The sequence below is a fragment of the Protomyctophum parallelum genome (genome assembly GCF_964188405.1).
Source record: "Protomyctophum parallelum genome assembly, chromosome: 19".
NCBI lineage: Eukaryota > Metazoa > Chordata > Actinopteri > Myctophiformes > Myctophidae > Protomyctophum > Protomyctophum parallelum.
The window spans coordinates 3,265,055-3,287,721 of record NC_139717.1 but is presented as its reverse complement, the minus strand read 5'-3'; the positions used below and the strand labels follow the sequence as shown (position 1 = coordinate 3,287,721).

The 22,667-nt window shown below is 42.5% G+C and overlaps 2 protein-coding genes across 2 annotated transcripts in view; one reads left to right on the top strand and one right to left on the bottom strand.

The window, feature by feature from the left end:
* Positions 1–5,676: 5,676 nt before the first annotated feature.
* On the bottom strand, positions 5,677–12,192 carry arv1 (ARV1 homolog, fatty acid homeostasis modulator). Its single transcript, XM_083791038.1, has 5 exons — positions 12,049–12,192; positions 10,578–10,697; positions 9,279–9,435; positions 8,016–8,249; positions 5,677–5,905 (listed from the first exon to the last, which is right to left on the bottom strand). Exons 1-5 carry the CDS (start codon positions 12,151–12,153, stop codon positions 5,781–5,783), a joined length of 741 nt encoding a protein of 246 aa, XP_083647164.1. The 5' UTR covers positions 12,154–12,192; the 3' UTR covers positions 5,677–5,780.
* Positions 12,193–13,427: 1,235 nt separating this feature from the next.
* The window catches only part of ttc13 (tetratricopeptide repeat domain 13), a gene marked incomplete at its 5' end in the record, with an annotated part of 42,289 nt that continues 33,049 nt past the window's right edge, over positions 13,428–22,667 (top strand). The window contains 2 exons of the mRNA XM_083791021.1: positions 13,428–13,617; positions 17,110–17,204. Of these exons, the coding sequence (XP_083647147.1) occupies positions 13,428–13,617; positions 17,110–17,204 (285 nt within the window). The remainder of the gene's footprint in view (positions 13,618–17,109; positions 17,205–22,667) is intronic.

Below are 22,667 nucleotides of genomic sequence, written 5' to 3'. Positions count from 1 at the left end.
TGAGTCAGCCTCCCTTCTGTTTGGTTTACTTGCAGTATCTGTGGTCCCAATGGTGCTGATGCTATGAATCTCTTTAATCCATTCTGACCTGAGATCAGATTCTAAAAATGTCTTCTACATCCTGACAGTTTCCTGGGGATGTGTCTTTAGAAAAGTACTGTACGTATACTGTAAGCAAAACCTGTTTTATATTAGTCATCATCACAGTACGTGTGGTTTTGTATTCGACTTTTCAAAAATAGCAGATCTACAAGCTTATAGCGCGCCACCGAGTGGCGCGCTATAAGCTTGTAGATCTGCTATTTTTCAATAGCTAAAGCATAACGTAATGCTAACACCAAAAGGGGTTCCAGCCCAAAATGGATTCATATCCAATCCAGATAAAAGAAAGTATTATTCTTTTTATACAAAATGATCCAATGGCTAATAATGTGTGAATCAGAACACAATATGGTGAAGACAAACTACAGGCAATTAGGAGCTTTGTGATTAAATATTTCTGCATGCGTGTGTGTGTGTGTGTGTGTGTGTGTGTGTGTGTGTGTGTGTGTGTGTGTGTGTGTGTGTGCGCACACATTTAATGCAAGTACAATTCTCATTTAACTCAGACTGTGTATGTATAGTTTGTATAACTCATGGAACCAAACGTATAGGTTTGGGTTGCCTGTGTTGTTTGCCTGTTTCTGTTTGCCTGTTATCTCTCCTAGTGGTAAAAATCACACCCCTGTGAAGTGAGGGGCGCTCTAATCATCTTACAACATCGAGGAGGGAATGCGGTATAGCTATGATTAGATGATGATGTAAATCGAACTAAAATTAAATTCTCTTTATTGTTAATGTGATTTAATGTTTGTGTTATGGACTAAACAATCATTAATTTCTCTTCATCTACAGATCTACAATCTCACGTTGTGAGATTGTAGATCTGCTATTTTCAGCATGCAACCCAGCATAAAACTGGATCTCTTGTCCACTAGTCCCTTCCTAACATTTTAGTCTAGTTTTTATTTGTTGACGAAATTGTCAGTATATTTAGTCTTATTTTTAGTCATCATAGATTCGTTTTTATTTAGTTTTAGTCAGTGAAAAAAGGTAGTCGACGAACATTTTTCGTCTTAGTTTTAGTCGACGAAAACAACACTGCTGTATACACAGTATACATAGAAAATAAACAATACAATTCAGAAATAAGAAATAAAACGCCCATTGAAAGTGGTTAAAGCTGCTATAAGCAATAATATGTCAACATTTTAATGAGCTTTTCTATTTATTTTTGGTATTCAGCTCGTCATTGGTCCAATCATGAGCTTTTTGTCATTAGTCGATTTGCCTGTCTGCTTCCTGATTGGTTAGTCATTGCGACCAGGTTTTTTTTTTTTTCGACCAATGACAAAGCTTCTACAGGAACATATTTGAATGCAGATTGTGGCCCCTAAAAGTGTCACAGAGACACACATTTCTTTTGGGGAGCGTTTTACCAAAGAAATCACACCCGTGTGAACTGAGTGGTGCAGCTCCCCCCCCCCCCCCCCCCCCTCACCTCTCTCTCTCTCTCTCATTAGCAGGCAACATTGCATCACTATCCCTCTCTCTGTTTCTGGCGCCCCCTACTGGTACCCTATAGTAATATACTGGTGCTCATGACCACATGGGTACATGACCACATAGTTACATACATAGGTATGTACACGGACATTGCTGGTTGTAGGAGTGGTTGCACCACTCAAAAATAAATGAAAAACATCAAGTCATTACAGTTTTGACAAGTATGCGTGCCAGGAACATGCCTGCAGCCACATATTCATGATTCCTGCATTATTAAACCGGCAGGTCTAAGCTTGTAGCATTCGTAACCCAGGCGGTGTGTGTCGAGGCAGAGCGCTCGCTGTTTGCCGCGGGACAAATCCAGCTGTGCGTTGGAATTTTGTAACGCCATTACATTGTTGCAATGCATGCATACAACTATATATAGAGGGGAGCTGATATATTTAAAATAAATGTCTTCGAAATCATGACAGTTCAGGGAAACTCTCCCCCTGTCAGGTGTAAAGGAGCAACTTGGACACTCAGGCATGAAGGAAGCATGAGTTCAAGTCCGTTGCTCTCCCCTTGTCCCCCATATATGGGGGCTAGGCTGGTCTCCCCTTGTCCCCCATATATGGGGACTAGGCTGGTCTCCCCTTGTCCCCCATATATGGGGACTAGGTTGCTCTCCCCTTGTCCCCCATATATGGGGACTAGGTTGGTCTCCCCTTGTCCCCCATATATGGGGACTAGGTTGCTCTCCCCTTGTCCCCCATATATGGGGACTAGGTTGGCGGAGGGTGTGTAGAGCCCAGGATCACATTAGATGATTGACACAGGGGTGAAGAAATGGGTTACAAAATCGTGGGATAAAAAAATATAATAAAAAAAAAAAAATCATGACAGTTTTCTGTCTAATACCTATCTTTCTATATCAGTGGTGCTCAATATTTCATGTCAAGGACCCCAAAAATTACATGTAATTAACATAGAAATATGTTGTTCCAGGGACCCCCCCCCCCCCAGAAGCAAAGATTTTAGTTAAAAATGTTCACTCTGAAATAACTAAAAATACAGAACCACCATTATCTGCAACAGAAGCTTTAGATCGGTGGTTTTCATCAACCAGTGGTCCGGGGACCACCCTAGTGGTCCTTGAGGGGGTTCCAGGTGGTCCAGGGACCACCAGTGGAGGGGGTTCCAGGTGGTCCAGGGACCACCAGTGGAGGGGGTTCCAGGTGGTCCAGGGACCACCAGTGGAGGGGGTTCCAGGTGGTCCAGGGACCACCAGTGGAGGGGGTTCCAAGTGGTCCGGGGACCACCAGTGGAGGGGGTTCCAAGTGGTCCGGGGACCACCAGTGGAGGGGGTTCCAGGTGGTCCGGGGACCACCAGTGGTCCTTGAGGGGGTTCCAGGTGGTCCAGGGACCACCAGTGGTCCTTGAGGGGGTTCCAGGTGGTCCAGGGACCACCAGTGGTCCTTGAGGGGGTTCCAGGTGGTCCAGGGACCACCAGTGGTCCTTGAGGGGGTTCCAGGTGGTCCGGGGACCACCAGTGGTCCTTGAGGGGGTTCCAGGTGGTCCGGGGACCACCAGTGGTCCTTGAGGGGGTTCCAGGTGGTCCAGGGACCACCAGTGGTCCTTGAGGGGGTTCCAGGTGGTCCAGGGACCACCAGTGGTCCTTGAGGGGGTTCCAGGTGGTCCAGGGACCACCAGTGGTCCTTGAGGGGGTTCCAGGTGGTCCGGGGACCACCAGTGGTCCTTGAGGGGGTTCCAGGTGGCCCCCAACTAAAATGATGGAGAGTTGGTATAACCAAATTAACCCTTATTAGATCTTTAACTCTTTACATCATTGTTAAACAAACATCTGCATTACTTAATATTGACAAAAAAATCTACATAATTAGAGAATGTAGAAGAATTGTTATTTTGAGCGTTTTGCCAACAGCATAATTATGGGATTGTGTCATCAAATGGTGGTCCGTGGATCAAATGCAGAATAAAATAATGGGCCTTGATGTGAAAAAGGTTGAAACCCACAGCTTTAGATGTAAACATGAGGGACTTTACCAGCGTCAATACTGTACATGTCACAGTATATTCACAACTTTAACCATACGCCGTACATAAACATTAATAAACATAGATAACTTTCCTGTTAGCATTGACTTTTAGATTAGAATTGCCCCCATAGGAACTATATTGTCAGCTGGACTTTTCAAATCAATGCATCGACATTGCATTGCGTACTAGTTTTAGATTTCAAGTCTGAATGGAGTCCAATGGCTTCCTCTAAAAGTCTAACACACCACCACTATGCTTTGGAAAATAATTGGCAGTAATAACAAGTATACCAGTGAATGGTTAATGTGTTAAACATGTCTGTCAGGTCACCGCTATCGTCGTTTTCTGACCTGAGATCAGATTCTAAAAATGTCTTCTACATCCTGACAGTTTTCATTCTGACCTAAAAAAAATGTCTCCTATGTCAGTCTCTCAAAAATAGCAGACCTACAAGCTCGTATCGCGCCACTCGGTGGCGCGCTATGCGCTTGTAGATCTGCTATTTTTCAATAGCTAAAGCATAACATGATGCTAACACCAAAATGGGTTCCCGTTCAGAATGGGTTAAAGACTCTCCTCTTCTTCTCCATAGGGCCTGGCTTTTCTCACTGATATAAACATAATAGTGTCATTGACATTGGATTCGGCATTTACAGAATTCTTCCCCAGTGCCTTCCCAGATAGTTGGTCCTGTGTGTATCTGTGCGTCCACAACAGGTAAATGAATGAAGTGAGGAATGCGTCGAAGGTTTCAGGCCAACTCCCAGACAAACACACAGCGTGCTGTGTTTGTCCTCAATGTGTTGCCCTTTGCCCATCATTCCTTAACCCATTCTGACCTGAGATCAGATTCTAAAAAAGGTTTTCTGCATCCTGACAGTTTTCCATTCTGACCTGAGATCAGATTCTAAAAAATGTCTTCTACGTCAGTCGTTATTTGATTTTTCAAAAATAGCAGATCTACAAGCTCGTGAGCTTGTAGATCTGCTATTTTTCAATAGCTAAAGCATAACATGATGCTGACACCAAAATGGGTGCCCGTTCAGAATGGGAAAGACGAGGCCACATTTAGGACTGCAATTATCCATTATTTTCGTATTGATTATTCTATGGATAACCTTTTTTTTTAATTAATCGAGGAGCATGTTTTACATTTATTTTAATATATGAATGAACCAATTAACCACTTAAGTGTTATTTTATACTTTGTCACAGTACGCCAAGTACGGTGTGTGCACAAACTGTGAAAATAGCAGTTAAATATCAGCTATTTTCAATGCGTTCAAGGTTTTTGCTATGATCTTTCCTATAATGAAATGTGCAAAATAGGTATAGATTATTTTATTAAAATTATGGATGATCAATTATTTTTATAATCAATTTGTTCGATTAACATTTTCACTAGATGACCTCTGATGCATGTAGTAACTTTTCACAAACCTCCATTTCCTGTCTCTCCCCACTATACAATAGTGACCAATGAATGTCAAGAATACCTTCCAAACAATATGTAGAAAATATATATGATTTTTAAATTAGGGAAAGAAAAATGAACAGATTCCAGATCCATAAACAATAATGAGAGGACATTTCTCATTCCTCTCCTCTGTGTCCTCGAACAAACAACCGTATCTTTGGGTAGATGTACTTGGGGCTCTGCGTTACCCTCTCACAGTCTCACAAAAAGCATTTGAAGCTCTTCCAAGTGCCTAAAAAGCTAAAACCAGGCTGTGTTCCAACTCTCTCTCTCCCCACACAAAAGGAAATGTTACAAAACGAACACAAGATTAAAAAAAACACCCAGCGCTGCTGCTGCTAACAGCAAAGTTCATTTCACTTCCTTCTGGATGATTAACTTGGATTAGGCCTGACGTCGAAATAAATAAATAAAGTCTTCTGAAAGAATATATATTATATTCAAAGATTTGTGCCGCATTTTCAACGATTTTTCAAAAATAGCAGACCTACAAGCTCATAGCGCGCCACTCGGTGGCGCGCTATGAGCTTGTAGATCTGCTATTTTTCAGTATAACATAATGCTTAGTTATAAAACACCAAAACGGATTCCCGTCCAGAATGCGTTAAATGTTCTTCCCCTCCCTCGGTCTGACTGGTCGTTATGTGTACATATTTGTAGTAGTTGTTGTAATTGTAGCAGTGGCGTTGGGGGGGGGGGGGGTCGTAGTAGTGGTCATTTAGACGGTAAAAATATCTTCAAAGGTCCTCGGAAGTCTCGCCACAGCCCAGGCGGCACAAGTCTCCGACACCAGGCCCACACACACTGCCATCACGGACAGACGCCGACTGCTGTTCAGAATGACTGGAATTTAAAGACAAGAGTGAACAAAAATAATCTTTTAGCAGTGCTATCATTTTTCCACTCAAGTTTAAGGCATATATTGAAGGAGAGATCTCACGAGTATCTCACTTGGCAAGACTAACATGTACCAGATATTTCTGCCCTCTGCTGGTTTCTTATGAAAACGCCAAACTCTTTCTGTGTGGAGTTTGCATGTTCTCCCTGTCTCCCCTATAGGGTAGGTACTCTCACAAAAAACATGCAGTAATCCTGGTCTCTAAACTGCCTCCCCCTGGCCAGCCGGGGCGCCTGATGGAGGGGAAAGGAACTGGTTGGAATAACGTGTTCCTTCCATGCGCTATACGTCCAAACAGGGAAACTCCCCCGCTGTCAAACTAAATGGAAACTAAATAAAAACTAAGCTATGATGACTAAAACTAGGACTAAATGTATTGACTATAGAGCACCGAAGTCCTGACGTAACTCGCTCATCCCTTCGATTCCCCTGGTTCGCGGAAGAAATTTCTCTATGGAGAATAACATGGGGTGATCTTAATATCGTATAAGTGTTGTGGTCCAAAAATAAACAAGCTGTCTCGGCGTTATTGTCAGGGAGGTGTCTCTGTATCGTTTGCAACAGTCAGTCACTCATATATGATACAGTCTGTTTCTAGCGAAAATCTAACTAATTCAGTAGCAGTAACATTAGCGTTTTCTCTCAGTCAGTTGATTCTTCATATCCATGAGTGAAGCGGCCGGGATGACATGTTTATTTTTCAATCACAGTTCTTATATGAGGCGGTCTAAAATCCCCCCCTATGGGGATTACAATGCAAATAAAAAGTACATGAACCTGTGGATCTGTGCCCTCTATACCGATATTGACGTCAGACTTCGGTGCTCTATTTCATCAACAAATAAAAACTAGACTAAAATGTTAGGAAGGGACTAGTGGACAAGAGATCCAGTATAAGTCCTTTCACACTTGGTTGCATGCTGAAAATAGCCGATCTATAAGCTCACAACGCGTCGCGCTGCGAGCTTGTAGATCGTGCAAAATCAACCATTACGACGGCATCAAGGCCCGCCAAAATACATTTTAGTCGACTAATTCAACTGTCGTATGAATAAAATGTGACTAAAAGTAAATGTAAACTATTCAAGAGACAATGGGCTGTATTTTGCGTGTCTTAAGTACCAGGTCTTATTCCCTAACTTGAGTAAACTAAAGACCTGGAGGCGTGATCAATGCTCTTTGGCTATTCTGAGTGGCCAAAGAGCATTGACCACGCCTCCAGGTACTTAACCCATTCTGGGCGGGAACCCATTTTGGTGTTAGCATCATGTTATGCTTTAGCTATTGAAAAATAGCAGATCTACAAGCTCATAGCGCGCCACTCGAGCTTGTAGGTCTGCTATTTTTGAAAAATCGAAGAACGACTGACGTAGAAGACATTTTTTTAGAATCTGATCTCAGGTCAGAATGGGTTAAGACACGCAAAATACAGCCCTAAGACTTAAAACAAAAAAACCCCCAAAAATGAGCTGTCAAAAACAGCCCCTGGACGCTCCCCTCCTCCCTTACCTCTGATGGCCTGTGAGTTGGAGGTGACGCTCCCCTCCTCCCTTACCTCTGATGGCCTGTGAGTTGGAGGACGCTCCCCTCCTCCCTTACCTCTGATGGCCTGTGAGTTGGAGGACGCTCCCCTCCTCCCTTACCTCTGATGGCCTGTGAGTTGGAGGTGACGCTCCCCTCCTCCCTTACCTCTGATGGCCTGTGAGTTGGAGGTGACGCTCCCCTCCTCCCTTACCTCTGATGGCCTGTGAGTTGGAGGTGACGCTCCCCTCCTCCCTTACCTCTGATGGCCTGTGAGTTGGAGGTGACGCTCCCCTCCTCCCTTACCTCTGATGGCCTGTGAGTTGGAGGTGGACGCTCCCCTCCTCCCTTACCTCTGATGGCCTGTGAGTTGGAGGTGAGCTCCCCTCCTCCCTTACCTCTGATGGCCTGTGAGTTGGAGGACGCTCCCCTCCTCCCTTACCTCTGATGGCCTGTGAGTTGGAGGTGACGCTCCCCTCCTCCCTTACCTCTGATGGCCTGTGAGTTGGAGGTGACGCTCCCCTCCTCCCTTACCTCTGATGGCCTGTGAGTTGGAGGTGAGCACGAACATCTTGATGAGTCCCAGGCAGAGCGGCGAGTAGTCGTGTTCCCAGATGACGGCCGGTATGAGCAGGATTTTCCCGTAGCAGGACAGCAGCAGGGCTCTGAGCAGCGGGCCCAGCTCCACGTCAGCGCCGCCCTGGTGGCGACGACGGCCCAGCAGAGCCCACAGGAAGCACAGCACGCCGCCGCAGAACGCCGACAACTCTAGTTACAACACACAAAAGATATAGTCGGGGTACAAATTACCTCGTGCAGCAGAGATGCACGTTAGCTGCAGCCAACTGCCAAACACTAGTTATTTAGCTCTCCTGGTATAACACATTTTATTTTATTTTTATTATTAGGTTTTTTCCATTTTAAAATACAAGACATATGACCACAAACAAAACATAGGAGATAAAACAAGAGACAAAACAAAACAGACATTTTATATAACACATTTTTAAACCCGTTTTGCCCTGAGATCAGATTCTAAGAATGTCTTCGACATCCTGACAGTTTACCATTCTGACCTGAGATCAGATTCTAAAAATGTCTTCTACATCCTGACAGTTTTCATTCTGACCTGAGATCAGATTCTAAAAATGTCTTCTACATCCTGACAGTTTTCATTCTGACCTGAGATCAGATTCTAAAAATGTCTGCTACATCCTGACAGTTTTCTGAAAAAGCTATGTTTCTATGTCAGTCGTTCTTCGATTTAAAAGAAATAGCAGACCTACAAGCTCGTAGATCTGCAATTTCTTTTTTTTTATAAATATATTTTTTATCCCTCGATTTTGTAACCCATTTTTCACCCCTGTGTCAATCATCTAATGTGATCCTGGGCTCTACACACCCTCCACCAACCTAGTCCCCATATATGGGGGACAAGGGGAGAGCAACGGACTTGAACTCATGCTTCCTTCATGCCTGAGTGTCCAAGTTGCTCCTTTACACCTGACAGGGGGGAGTTTCCCTGGTTGGACGTAGCACGTGGAAACACGTTATTCCAACCAGCTCCTTTCCCCTCCATCAGGCGCCCCGGCTGGCCAGGGGGAAAGATCTGCTATTTTTCAATAGCTAAAAGCATAACATAATGCTAACACCAAAAGGGGTTCCCGCCCCAAAATGGGTTTTTAACAAGAAAGTTCAAAGTGTAGGTCTGGTCTAGAGTTAACTGGTCATCCCGACTAATAATTAGCAATAGATTTTTAGGCCCGACGGGGCAGAATCTTTCCTTTTCTAGCTTACCAAAGGCAGCCAGTCCAAACATGCTGTAGAAGTCCCATTCCTTGGTGTATCTGATGATGTCTGCAGGGTCACTGCTCTGCCCTGGAGAGCCCTGGAGCTGAGACCAGCGGAGGTAGGCCTCACACAGCAGACAGAAGACACACAACTTCCAGTGGATCTGCAGAGAGAGAGAGAGAGACAAGTATAAAGACATCAGAGAATCATTCTTCCCTAAATTTAAAGAAAAATATGAATAATTTGAATCCACCATTAATAACTCATCACTCCAATATGTTCTGGGAGAACAGTCCAAAATGCACAGTTTTGGCAGCAAAATACGTGTGGAGTTGTCATCGACTGAGGGACAGCCAGTGGACAGAAGAGACAGGTATATCTGTCTGAACAGGGTCATTAAGTTGCTGTTATGTTTCTGTTTGTTAATTTATTTTCATTGTTACTGTATTGCTTGTTGTTCATTATTTTTGGGATGTTTGTTGTCTCTGTGTGCGCAATGTTGACTTTTTGTTTTGTTGTATGTATGCTTTGGCAATGTAGAACATGTTTATCATGCCAATAAAGACTTTTGAAATTGAAATTGAGAGAGAGAGAGAGAGAGAGAATCAGGCCAGTAGTTTTTTAGACTCATCAAATGTCCCTGGGACTCATCTAAAAGACCATCCCTGCATCCCGGGACTCATTACATTGAAAACCTGTAGTAGTAGGTTAGTGTGCTTTGGGTTGCTTACATTCAGACATGTGTTGAACAGAATGTGACTGAACGCCTGGGTCTTGGGTTAGGGTTAGTAGCAGTAGGTTAGTGTTGCTTACATTCAGACATGTGTTGAACAGGATGTGTCTGAAGGCCTAGGTCTTGGGTTAGGGTTAGTAGCAGTAGGTTAGTGTTGCTTACATTCAGACATGTGTTGAACAGGATGTGTCTGAAGGCCTAGGTCTTGGGTTAGGGTTAGTAGCAGTAGGTTAGTGTTGCTTACATTCAGACATGTGTTGAACAGGATGTGTCTGAAGGCCTGGGTCTTGGGTTAGGGTTAGTAGCAGTAGGTTAGTGTTGCTTACATTCAGACATGTGTTGAACAGGATGTGTCTGAACGCCTGGGTCTTGGGTTAGGGTTAGTAGCAGTAGGTTAGTGTTGCTTACATTCAGACATGTGTTGAACAGGATGTGTCTGAAGGCCTGGGTCTTGGGTTAGGGTTAGTAGCAGTAGGTTAGTGTTGCTTACATTCAGACATGTGTTGAACAGGATGTGTCTGAAGGCCTAGGTCTTGGGTTAGGGTTAGTAGCAGTAGGTTAGTGTTGCTTACATTCAGACATGTGTTGAACAGGATGTGTCTGAAGGCCTGGGTCTTGCACAGAATGGCGTCGATCAGGATAATCACTGGGTCGTATTCTATGTACTTATCCACTGGCTTTTGGCAAGATTCCTGGGGGCACAACACACACACACACACACACACACACACACACACACACACTTATTTATGTCCGCATAATCACTTCAGTATTGCCCAGACATTTGGTCATCGGCTACAAAAACAGACATGAGACATACATAAATTACAAATAGCTCAAAACAAAGCTGCCAGATTAGCTCTCCAGTGTTCCAACAGGACACACATTGCAGAAATGCACAGAAATCTATCATGGCTTACTGTTGAGAATAGATTACATTCACGTATTTTCTTACGTTTTTCAGAAATGTATTAATGGACAAAAAACCACAGCATTTCTCTGAACAGGTAGCACATGTAAGAGACGAACATAACCATATGACTAGACAAGCCAGTTTGGGTGTTTTGGTGGCACCTAAACCAAGAACAAATATTCTTAAATCTTCTATTATCTATAGAGCAGTAATAGGTTGGAATGCACTACCAAAGTGTATAACCAATACAAATACAAAATTCATCTTTAAAATCAAGTTAAAAGAACACCTTATGTAAACCATACTGCAGTAACCCTGGGAAAATAATAATTCAAATGTATAATTTGTTGAAAGTGATTTTTGCTATGTTTTTCTTTGTTCTTTGTTTTTTATTTCTCCTATGTTTTTTTCTTATTTTATATTTTATTTTACTATGTTTTATTTTGAGTTAGTGTTTGTAAACAATTGTAAGTATTGCCTTTGTTAAATGTTAAATGTTTGTCTGTGTCAGACCCCAGGAAGACTAGCTTTTGTCAAGGCAAAAGCTAAAGATCCTTATAAACAATAAACATAAGAGATACAAAACAAGGACACAAATATTTACAAGGTGCACACACAGGGACACACAGAGAGAGACACACAGGGACACACAGAGACACAGACAGAGAGACAGAGAGAGACACACAGACAGAGAGAGACACAGACAGAGAGACACACAGACAGAGACAGAGAGAGACACAGACAGAGAGACACACAGACAGAGACAGAGAGAGACACAGACAGAGAGACACACAGACAGAGACAGAGAGAGACACAGACAGAGAGACACACAGACAGAGACAGAGAGAGACACAGACACAGAGACACACAGACAGAGACAGAGAGAGACACAGACAGAGAGACAAAGACAGAGACAGAGAGAGACACAGACACAGACAGAGACAGAGAGAGACACAGACACAGAGACAAACACAGAGGTGTTACAATTACAGCCAGGTCATTTTGCTTGCTATACGGGGTGAGAAAACTACGAAATGCTTAGTGTTGTTTTGGCCATGAATGAATGAATGAATGATGTACAACAACAGTACAACTAAAGAAGCTGTTTATAGTTATAATTAATAACTCACACATATGGTAATCTTCAGGATGCCATTACTATAATCTCTGTGCAGCTCTGTGGCGCTCTGGTTGCACTCAATACAGCGAAAGACACCTTCCTCTTTCTTACCCATCCTGACTTATGATTATGATTATAATAATCTGATAATAACAACAAACCGCCGGTTTGTGTTTGACAGTTTTTGTCGCGACTTCCGTGATCTGTCTGTGGGTGGGTGGGGCGTAAGTAAGTAAATCTCCTTTGGGAAATGTAGTTCTTTGTCGTTTCCAGCGGCTGGGGGCGTGTACGACGTGGAACTACAACAACATTCATAGCGAGCAGCGACGCTTCCGCTCTCATCACCTCCTCCTCCACAGTCTCATGAGCTAATTTAGAACTTCCTGTCTGAGAGCTAGCAGATTTAAGACATCCGGTTGCCTTCAGAATAAAATATGGTTATTTAATTCGTTAATTAAATAATTATTACATTACATTATTAGTATTAGTATTATTATTACATTACAGTTATTGTAAAGACACACATTATGTTTAATGTGTGTGTATGTGTATGTGTATGTGTGTGTATGGACTCACTTTATAAAGTCCATGCACTCCAGTGAATAGCATTTATCCATTTAGATAACTTTATTATTATTATTATTATTATTATTATTATTATTATTATTTAATTACTTATTTTTTACACAGAAACATAATGTGTGTCTTTAACCCATTCTGAACGGGGAACCCATTTTGGTGTTAGCATCATGTTATGCTTTAGCTATTGAAAAATAGCAGATCTACAAGCTCATAGCGCGAGCTTGTAGGTCTGCTATTTTTGAAAAATCGAAGAGCGACTGACATTTTTAGAATCTGATCTCAGGTCAGAATGGGTTCATCAGACCAGTGTGTGTCCAGTGGAAACCTCGTATGAATCTGATCTCAGGTTAGAATGGGCTAAAATGCTTAATTTGTAGTTTTAATGTGCAAAATTAAACTTTTTTTTCAATACTCGAGAGGGTACTTTATGATGAATTCCTTTTCTGTTCTTTAACTACATAGAAGTGCCACCGAGTGGCGCTACGAGCTTGTAGGTCTGCTATTTTTTGAAAAATCGAAGAGCGACTGACATAGAAAACCTTTTTTTAATCTGCTCTCAGGTCAGAATGAAAACTGTCAGGATGTAGAAGACATTTTTAGAATCTGATCTCAGGTCAGAATGGGTTAATGTGCAAATTAAACTTTTTTTTCAATACTCTAGACTAGAGGATACTCTTATTTTGAAGAGATCGTCCACCGGAACTCCTAAATGTGCTCATTAGATCTGCTCACTAGACGCTGCCCCCCTCCTCCTCCCACAGACAGACAGTAGTAGAGGAGAGTCACAGTGTAATGAAAGCCAACAACATGGCACCTGCTGCCATCAGCCGCGCCGTTGCCGTGCTAGCTGTGCTGTGGCTGCTCTGTGTCTCCTCCCCGCGGGCCGTGGTCTTCTCCACGGAGTACTTCTCCACGCTCACCTTCTTCAACAGCGAGCTGCACAACAAGCATGGCTGCAGCTCGCCGTCCGAGTGGGAGGAATATGCACAGGACTGTGGTAAGGAAGGAAGGAAAGGCGCCACGTCCTCTCTCTCTCTGTCTCTCTCTGTCTCTCTCTCACCATGGGATACAGTCAGTGTTGCTGAATATCTCTCTCTCTCTCTCTCTCTCTCTCTCTCTCTCTCTCTCTCTCTCTCTCTCACCATGGGATACATACAGTGTTTCTGAATATCTCTCTCTCTCTCTCTCTCTCTCTCTCTCTCTCTCTCTCTCTCTCTCTCTCTCTCTCTCTCAGTACAATAAGTGAAAAATAGCAGATCTACAAGCTCATAGCGCGCCACTCGGTGGCGCGCTATGAGCTTGTAGGTCTGCTATTTACTGTCTCTCTCTCTCTCTCTCTCTCTCTCTCTCTCAGTAGTAGAGGAGAAATGTGTGTAGAACCCCGAAGCTAACTGACTCGCGTTATATCCATGTTGGTTACCTATCGATTTACGTGACCCTGGCTATTAAGAAAGGTAGCTCGACACATAGGTCAACTTGATCTTTTTTTTTAACCCATTCTGACCTGAGATCAGATTCATACGAGGTTTCCACTGGACACACACACACTGGTCTGATGATTAACCCATTCTGACCTGCAGATCAGATTCATACGAGGTTTCCACTGGACACACACACACACACACACACACTGGTCTGATTATAACCCATTCTGACCTGAGATCAGATTCTTAAAAATGTCAGTCGTTCTTGGATTTTTCAAAAAATAGCAGACCTACAAGCTCGTACGAGTGGCACGCTATGAGCTTGTAGATCTGCTATTTTTAAATAGCTAAAGCATAACATGATGCCAACACCACAATCCTTTTTGGGAACGACTGATTATTATTTTTTGTTCTTGGCGTGTCTTTAGATATTATATTTGTTTGCCCAATAATATTTGTAACAGCGCCCTGTTCTTTGGCGTCACTGATTTCGACAGGTCACCAAACTCTGTGTAGCATTCGTGCGGCAGATTAACCGTAACAAGTCTGTGTGTGTGTGTGTGTGTGTGTGTGTGTGTGTGTGTGTGTGTGTGTGTGTGTGTGTGTGTGTGTGTGTGTGTGTGTGTGTGTGTGTGTGTGTGCTAACTAGACTGCTTTACTTCCGTGCCCTATGACAGGCTGGAGGTGAGATATAGCTGAAGCTGTGTGTGGTCTTGTGCAAAAGGCCATATTTAGATCTCCAAACTGACGGCTATATTGAGGTTTAAAAATATAAACGCACTGAGTATATATTTCTGTGTATTGGTGGTGGTTGGGTTGCACTTCTTTGATTACCCCCATGAAAGAAGAAGTGCATGTTGGCTTTTTTGTTGTTGTTTCATTTGCTGTTATTTAGCAGTACTATCCAATCTTATTCACATTGTACGAACTGCAAACTTGTCAAAACAGCAACTCCAGCCCACCACCAATGCTGAGTTATAGGACATTTCTGTGGTCCTGATCATCATTGCATACTTTTTTGGAAGAAGAACACTTGAGTTCTGAGTTGTAGAGCTGTGTGGAATGAACTACTGTTGACTCCAAACCGCGCTATATGAGGAGCACGCTTTGACTCCAAACCGCGCTATATGAGGAGCACGCTTTGACTCCAAACCGCGCTATATGAGGAGCACGCTTTGACTCCAAACCGCGCTATATGAGGAGCACGCTTTGACTCCAAACCGCGCTATATGAGGAGCACGCTTTGACTCCAAACCGCGCTATATGAGGAGCACGCTTTGACTCCAAACCGCGCTATATGAGGAGCACGCTTTGACTCCAAACCGCGCTGTATGAGGAGCACGCTTTGACTCCAAACCGCGCTGTATGAGGAGCACGCTTTGACTCCAAACCGCGCTATATGAGGAGCACGCTTTGACTCCAAACCGCGCTATATGAGGAGCACGCTTTGACTCCAAACCGCGCTATATGAGGAGCACGCTTTGACTCCAAACCGCGCTATATGAGGAGCACGCTTTGCTGTCTGGAATGTCTTTATTAGGAGCAATCCCTTGAGATGAACTATCTCGTTTTCAAGGGGGTCAAAGGGTAATTCACAAAGTACACTTCATACATAAAGACACCTTATTTACAAACAATTCAACCAGACAAAACAATACAAGACAAAACAATACAATTCCTAGATAAACAAACGAACAGCAGCAAAACAAAACAAAAACTGCAACAAAACAAAAAACAACAAAGCAAAAACTGCAACAAAACAACATTTCACATAACATGGACATAACGTAGACATAACATCTGCTACAGTGATGATTAGTGAAAACATGAACAGGTAGTCTCCAGATGAGAGGACAGCACAGTTTTTACCCATTCTGACCTGAGATCAGATTCATACGAGGTTTCCACTGGACACACACTGGTCCGATTAACCCATTCTGACCTGAGATCAGATTCTAAAAAATGTCAGTCGTTCTTCGATTTTTGAAAAAATAGCAGACCTACAAGCTCGTAGCTCGTATGAGCTTGTAGATCTGCTATTTTTCAATAGCTAAAGCATAACATGATGCTGACACCAAAATGGGTTCCCGTTCAGAATGGGTTAAACAAATGAAAAGATGTTATTGAACGAATATGGACAGGTAGATTGTTCCAGTCACCACAAGGAGCTTTGAACATAAATCGCTGTTTTGGAAGTCATCAGGGTTGAGAGTCACTTTGACATCTGAGATAGCCTATTATGTACAATACACGGCTTGTTTAAAATAATAATAATAACAACAAAGACTGGACGGACGGATAAAAAAAAAAGCATAACCCATGCTTTCCTGACAGGTGCAATCTTGGTTAGTTTAACCCATTCTGAACGGGAACCCATTTTGGTGTTAGCATCATGTTATGCTTTAGCTATTGAAAAATAGCAGATCTACAAGCTCATAGCGCGCCACCGAGTGGCGCGCTACGAGCTTGTAGGTCTGCTATTTTTTCAAAAATCGAAGAACGACCGACATTTTTAGAATCTGATCTCAGGTCAGAATGGGTTAATCAGACCAGTGTGTGTCCGGTGGAAACCTCGTATGAATCTGATCTCGGGTCAGAATGGGTTAACTGTTTAATTAATACACTGATCTAGGACTTTTTTTGTTTGTTTTGATGAATGGGCTCATGTCAAGGTTGCCAGATAGTGTAGCATAATTCTTAACCCATTCTGTGTCGGGAACCCCTTTTGGTGTTTTAACTAAGCATCATGTTATGCTTTAGCTATTGGAAAAATAGCAGATCTACAAGCTCGTAGCGCACCACCGAGTGGCGCGCTACGAGCTTGTAGGTCTGCTATTTTTTGAAAAATCGTGAAAATGCGGCACAAATCTTTGAATATATATATTATTTCAGAGCGAACGTTTTTCTTTATTTGCGACGTCAGGCCTAAAGTTGCTTCTGGCCAGTGGTCCTTCCGTCGTTTATATGATTGGTTTATACTCCATTCTTTCTACTGTCTCTGCAGTGTGTCAATAATATCTTGGTGGGATAATTCATTATTTTTTTCTCCCACATTGTCTTCTTAGAGTCGTCCATTTTGCAGTTGGAAGACCCAGACTGTGAAGAAGGGAGCAACCCACCCTGCGAGTCCATCTTCTCCCTGAACGCAGAGAAGATTCTTGTGAGATATTGTCCTCTCTTACACGCACACGCCCGCACACACACACACACACACACACACGCATACACATTACACACATGCGCACACGCACAGTCACATAGTAGATCAAGTGATCACTGATATAGTCAGTAACCATTTCCTTTTTTGAAGAACATCACTGTGGTTTGAATTTTCTAAACTATAAGCCAAATCTAATCATGACACATGTCAGTTTGAGCTACTTCTTCTTAACCCATTTTGGGCGGGAACCCCTTTTGGTGTTAGCATTATGTTATGCTTTAGCTATTGAAAAATAGCAGATCTACAAGCTCACAGCAAGCTTGTAGGTCTGCTGTTTTTGAAAAATCGAAGAACGACTGACATAGGAACAATAGCTTTTTCAGAAAACTGTCAGGATGTAGAAGACATTTATATAATCTGATCTCGGGTCAGAATGGCTTAACCTAATTATTATTAAACTACATTATGAGCTTTTTAATATGTCCCATAGCCTAATCGAGGTCAGGGAAGATACATTAACACTTATAGACCATTTGAGCGTAAATTAAAACACCAAAGATGGTATGAGTCATTATGGTAATTAATCAGTGACGGGCCTATGTCTAATCACGGCCTCAGCTGTATAAGAGAACCATGATGCCATATCAATAAATAAATGGATGGAATGTTCACACAGAGCCTAAAGATACATAGTTATTAATTACATGGACGTACAGTAAACCCTGTCAGAGCAGTGCCTAAAGATACTCCATACTAAAATGAAAAGTAATGCACAGTACATGTGAACCCACACTGAATGGCAGGGCAACTAGGGAACCCATTTTGGTGTTAGCATTATGCTATGCTTTAGCTATTGAAAAATAGCAGATCTACAAACTCATACGAGCTTGTAGGTCTGCTATTTTTGAAAAAAATCGAAGAACGACTGACATAGAAACATAGCTTTTTCAGAAAACTGTCAGGATGTAGAAGACATTTTTTGAATCTGATCTCAGGTTAAATGGTACAACAGGAAGAGTTGGGGGAGGTGATGGTGGTTTGTTCAACTGACAACTGACAAGCTGCCTGATATGACAGCTGGGGGAACATAATATGTTGAGGGTTTTTACCGTTTGAGGTGAGCATGGGACAGGTTTGACTTCCGTGCCTGCCGGCCGGCCCCAAACTACCGCAATGCTCCCATTTATAGTTTCTAATTCTGCACTGCTGCACACAATGCGTTACAACACTAATGTTTAGGTTTATGTAAAACGTGCAACAATATACTGTAACTTTTGCAGTAGTCATTCTATAGAGTCACTATCTGTGGACTCTGAACTAATATGTAACTAGGTCTCTAATTTATGTGATGTTTATGTGATTACGTCTGTAATTTGTGATCTTTTAAAGGGGGGATGTCACGGCCCTCGGGAGCTAATAATGCTATTAAAATTAGCATTTTGGATTATGACATCAGGTCGGGATCGCACAATTTGACCAATGAAATTGATCTTGTATCTGGACTAAGGGCAGAGCGCCTCTGGGCTCTGCGAGTTAGCAGTCCTGGTGGCTATCAACTCATGCTAGTGGTTTTGGTGTCAGACTTAGCTTCATAATTGTTGAAAGTGTCAACCAAAAATTTTTTTTTTCACTGGAAAATCTTCGTTACAATGACATTGAGTTGACGTGTAAGTTTTACGGTAAACTGTTGCGTTTTTTTTTTTTCGCGTGACGAGTTCCATGCTCTCCCCGTCTCCCCCCGCTGGCATGGCCTCAAACACGGCTAAGTGCTGAACAGGGCTCCGTGCTGGAGCCCTGGAGCTTCACATGAGGTTACCACTGCCTGTCTAGCGCCACAGCGCCGGGCTAACCTGAGCCCTCTCTCCCTCTCTCGACTCCCTCTCTCGACTCTCTCTCTCTCTCTCTCTCTCTCTCACACACACACACACACACACTCTGTCTCTCTAATGATTAGGCCAGTTGCTGTATAGTGTTGTATAGCCTATCTGATCAGCGATCACCAGGGAGCAGCGACAACACACACACACACACACACACACACACACACACACACACACACACACACACACACACACACACACACACACACACACACTCACGTCTCACACACTGCGTCTTGCATCAGCCTTCAGCGCGCATATGGACTGCCTTACGCACCGCCAGTCTCTCCCTCCGTATCTCTCTCTCCCTCTCTCTCTCTCTCTCTCTCTCTAATAAGAATAATAAAACGCATCACAGCGCGACAACATGTGAAGATTAGATATATTCGAAGAAACTATAGCATTTAGGAACCACTGGAAAAAATAACAAGTATCCGTGCGCTGCGGTGCGCAACTAGGAGCTCTCCAATAGCCACACTCAGGCCCAGGCTATACGTCCATGGATCTTTTACAAAACGCACATTTCTTTGTGCGTTTGGGCCTTTCAGCCACACGCAAACGGCGTTTTTGGCCACTCAAACGGAGGTTTTGGAAACGGATAAATAAGTGGAGATTTTCGAAAATATTTGTTTCAGTGGAGCTGTGTAGTCATGCGAAACGGAGCTTTTGAGAAACGATGATGTCACCGCTTATTAGCGCATATCATTTTTACTATAATTAGGCAATAATATGCAGCCCATTGACTGCATGTCACTCTGCCTACATGCTGACAATGTGCGCACGTTGTATTAGCCTACATTATAACGTGACATTTATTATACAGCTCGAAAATATAGCCTCTCTGCAAGCTCACAACTGGTTGTGGACACTTCTATAGGTCTGACTCTGCTATTAATTTCTGTACCAAGTCGCCAGAGCAATGGTAAAGTGTCTATCATCTTTTAATTATATGGAGAGAAAAGTCGAGAGTCGGGATCTGGAGATTGCTGACAGACAATGAAAGAAACATATACTTCCACTCACAATTTAGGTGGCTTTAGGTGGTACTTATTCCTTCATTAAAAAATATGATTGGCACCTCATAAGTGTAAATATAAAATCCAATATAATATAGCCTACAATTGAAACCTGCTACTGCAGTGATTTTATCCTGTGTTCAATGCGTTGCTGCGTTTGTGTGTGGACATATATCTCTGTCGTATGGCCAGGGATTTCTTCTAAAACGGAGGACGAAAATATCCGTTTTGCAAAAGATCCATGCACGTATAGCCTGGGCCTCAGAAGGCATGTGATGTCTTCGTCTAATGAAACGATCATCTCATTAATCATTGACATGGCGTTATTTAGGCTATAATGATCAACTTGTATGGGTGATCATTTTATGTATATCAAATATTCTATTAACTCAAGGTAATTAATGCTACAGCTCTGAATATAAATGTCGGAACTGGTGTAAAATGGAGAATAAGTCTGTTGCAGTGTTGCGTACTGAAAACCAGAACAGGTACGCTCGCCCCTTTTCCAACTCACCCCCACGAAAAGTGAAGAGCGGTCGCCCTGGGATTTCGAAAAGTGAAGGCGGCTTGCCCCAAAGCCATGAATAGCTCGCTCCCAAAGTGTGGTTATCTCGCCCCACAGCGTGGATATCTCGCCCCAAAGCACGAATATCTCGCCCCATGTTTATTTCATGTTTATTTTACCTTATTTCTCATATTAGAACCTTTAGAATCAATGTTGTTTGTCAAAGGAGAACATTTAGAACCAGTTTGTTGTTGTTGGTCAAATGAAAATGATGCATGGTACCCAGGGGGCAAACCACCCTTTTTTTAGGAAACCTGCATTTGCCATGACCTCAAAGGTTGTCCACCAGAAATAATATCTAAATTGTCAAAATTAATAATATCGAAATTGTGCTTTACCATGATTTCTGAGTGTTGACTGTTTTGGCAAACACAAGCAATATTAATCCATTGGCTAATGTATGGCCCAGAAGGGACATATATCCTTGAGCTTGCATATTGTCAATATGGCTGCAAAAGAAAAGAGACAATGTCTCTTTTCTTTTTCACGTTTCACGTTTCGGGTAGTCACCATCTTGTAAATATGCACAATAAGGGTCCAGACACACCCAATAATAAAAAATAGGTATTCCATTGAGTCTCTCATGGTCAGAAACCATGAAATAGACACCAAGTTTGCATTTCTAGCTCATCTGGTTCAGAAGTTAGTGCCAAACCTATATTTTCTGATTTCCAGCAAAATAAATTGACCGGGTTGTCCATATAGGTTGTGATCCTATGAGATATTATTTCTGGTGGACAACCTTTGAGGTCATGGCAAATGCAGGTTTCCTAAAAAAAGGGTGGTTTCCCCCCTGGGTACCATGCATCATTTTCATTTGACCAACAACAACAAACTGGTTCTAAATGTTCTCCTTTGACAAACAACATTGATTCTAAAGGTTCTAATATGAGAAATAAGGTAAAATAAACATGAAATAAACATGGGGCGAGATATTCGTGCTTTGGGGCGAGATATCCACGCTGTGGGGCGAGATAACCACACTTTGGGAGCGAGCTATTCATGGCTTTGGGGCAAGCCGCCTTCACTTTTCGAAATCCCAGGGCGACCGCTCTTCACTTTTCGTGGGGGTGAGTTGGAAAAGGGGCGAGCGTACCTGTTCTGGTTTTCAGTACGCAACACTGCAACAGACTTATTCTCCATTTTACACCAGTTCCGACATTTATATTCAGAGCTGTAGCATTAATTACCTTGAGTTAATAGAATATTTGATATACATAAAATGATCACCCATACAAGTTGATCATTATAGCCTAAATAACGCCATGTCAATGATTAATGAGATGATCGTTTCATTAGACGAAGACATCACATGCCTTCTGAGGCCCAGGCTATACGTGCATGGATCTTTTGCAAAACGGATATTTTCGTCCTCCGTTTTAGAAGAAATCCCTGGCCATACGACAGAGATATATGTCCACACACAAACGCAGCAACGCATTGAACACAGGATAAAATCACTGCAGTAGCAGGTTTCAATTGTAGGCTATATTATATTGGATTTTATATTTACACTTATGAGGTGCCAATCATATTTTTTAATGAAGGAATAAGTACCACCTAAAGCCACCTAAATTGTGAGTGGAAGTATATGTTTCTTTCATTGTCTGTCAGCAATCTCCAGATCCCGACTCTCGACTTTTCTCTCCATATAATTAAAAGATGATAGACACTTTACCATTGCTCTGGCGACTTGGTACAGAAATTAATAGCAGAGTCAGACCTATAGAAGTGTCCACAACCAGTTGTGAGCTTGCAGAGAGGCTATATTTTCGAGCTGTATAATAAATGTCACGTTATAATGTAGGCTAATACAACGTGCGCACATTGTCAGCATGTAGGCAGAGTGACATGCAGTCAATGGGCTGCATATTATTGCCTAATTATAGTAAAAATGATATGCGCTAATAAGCGGTGACATCATCGTTTCTCAAAAGCTCCGTTTCGCATGACTACACAGCTCCACTGAAACAAATATTTTCGAAAATCTCCACTTATTTAT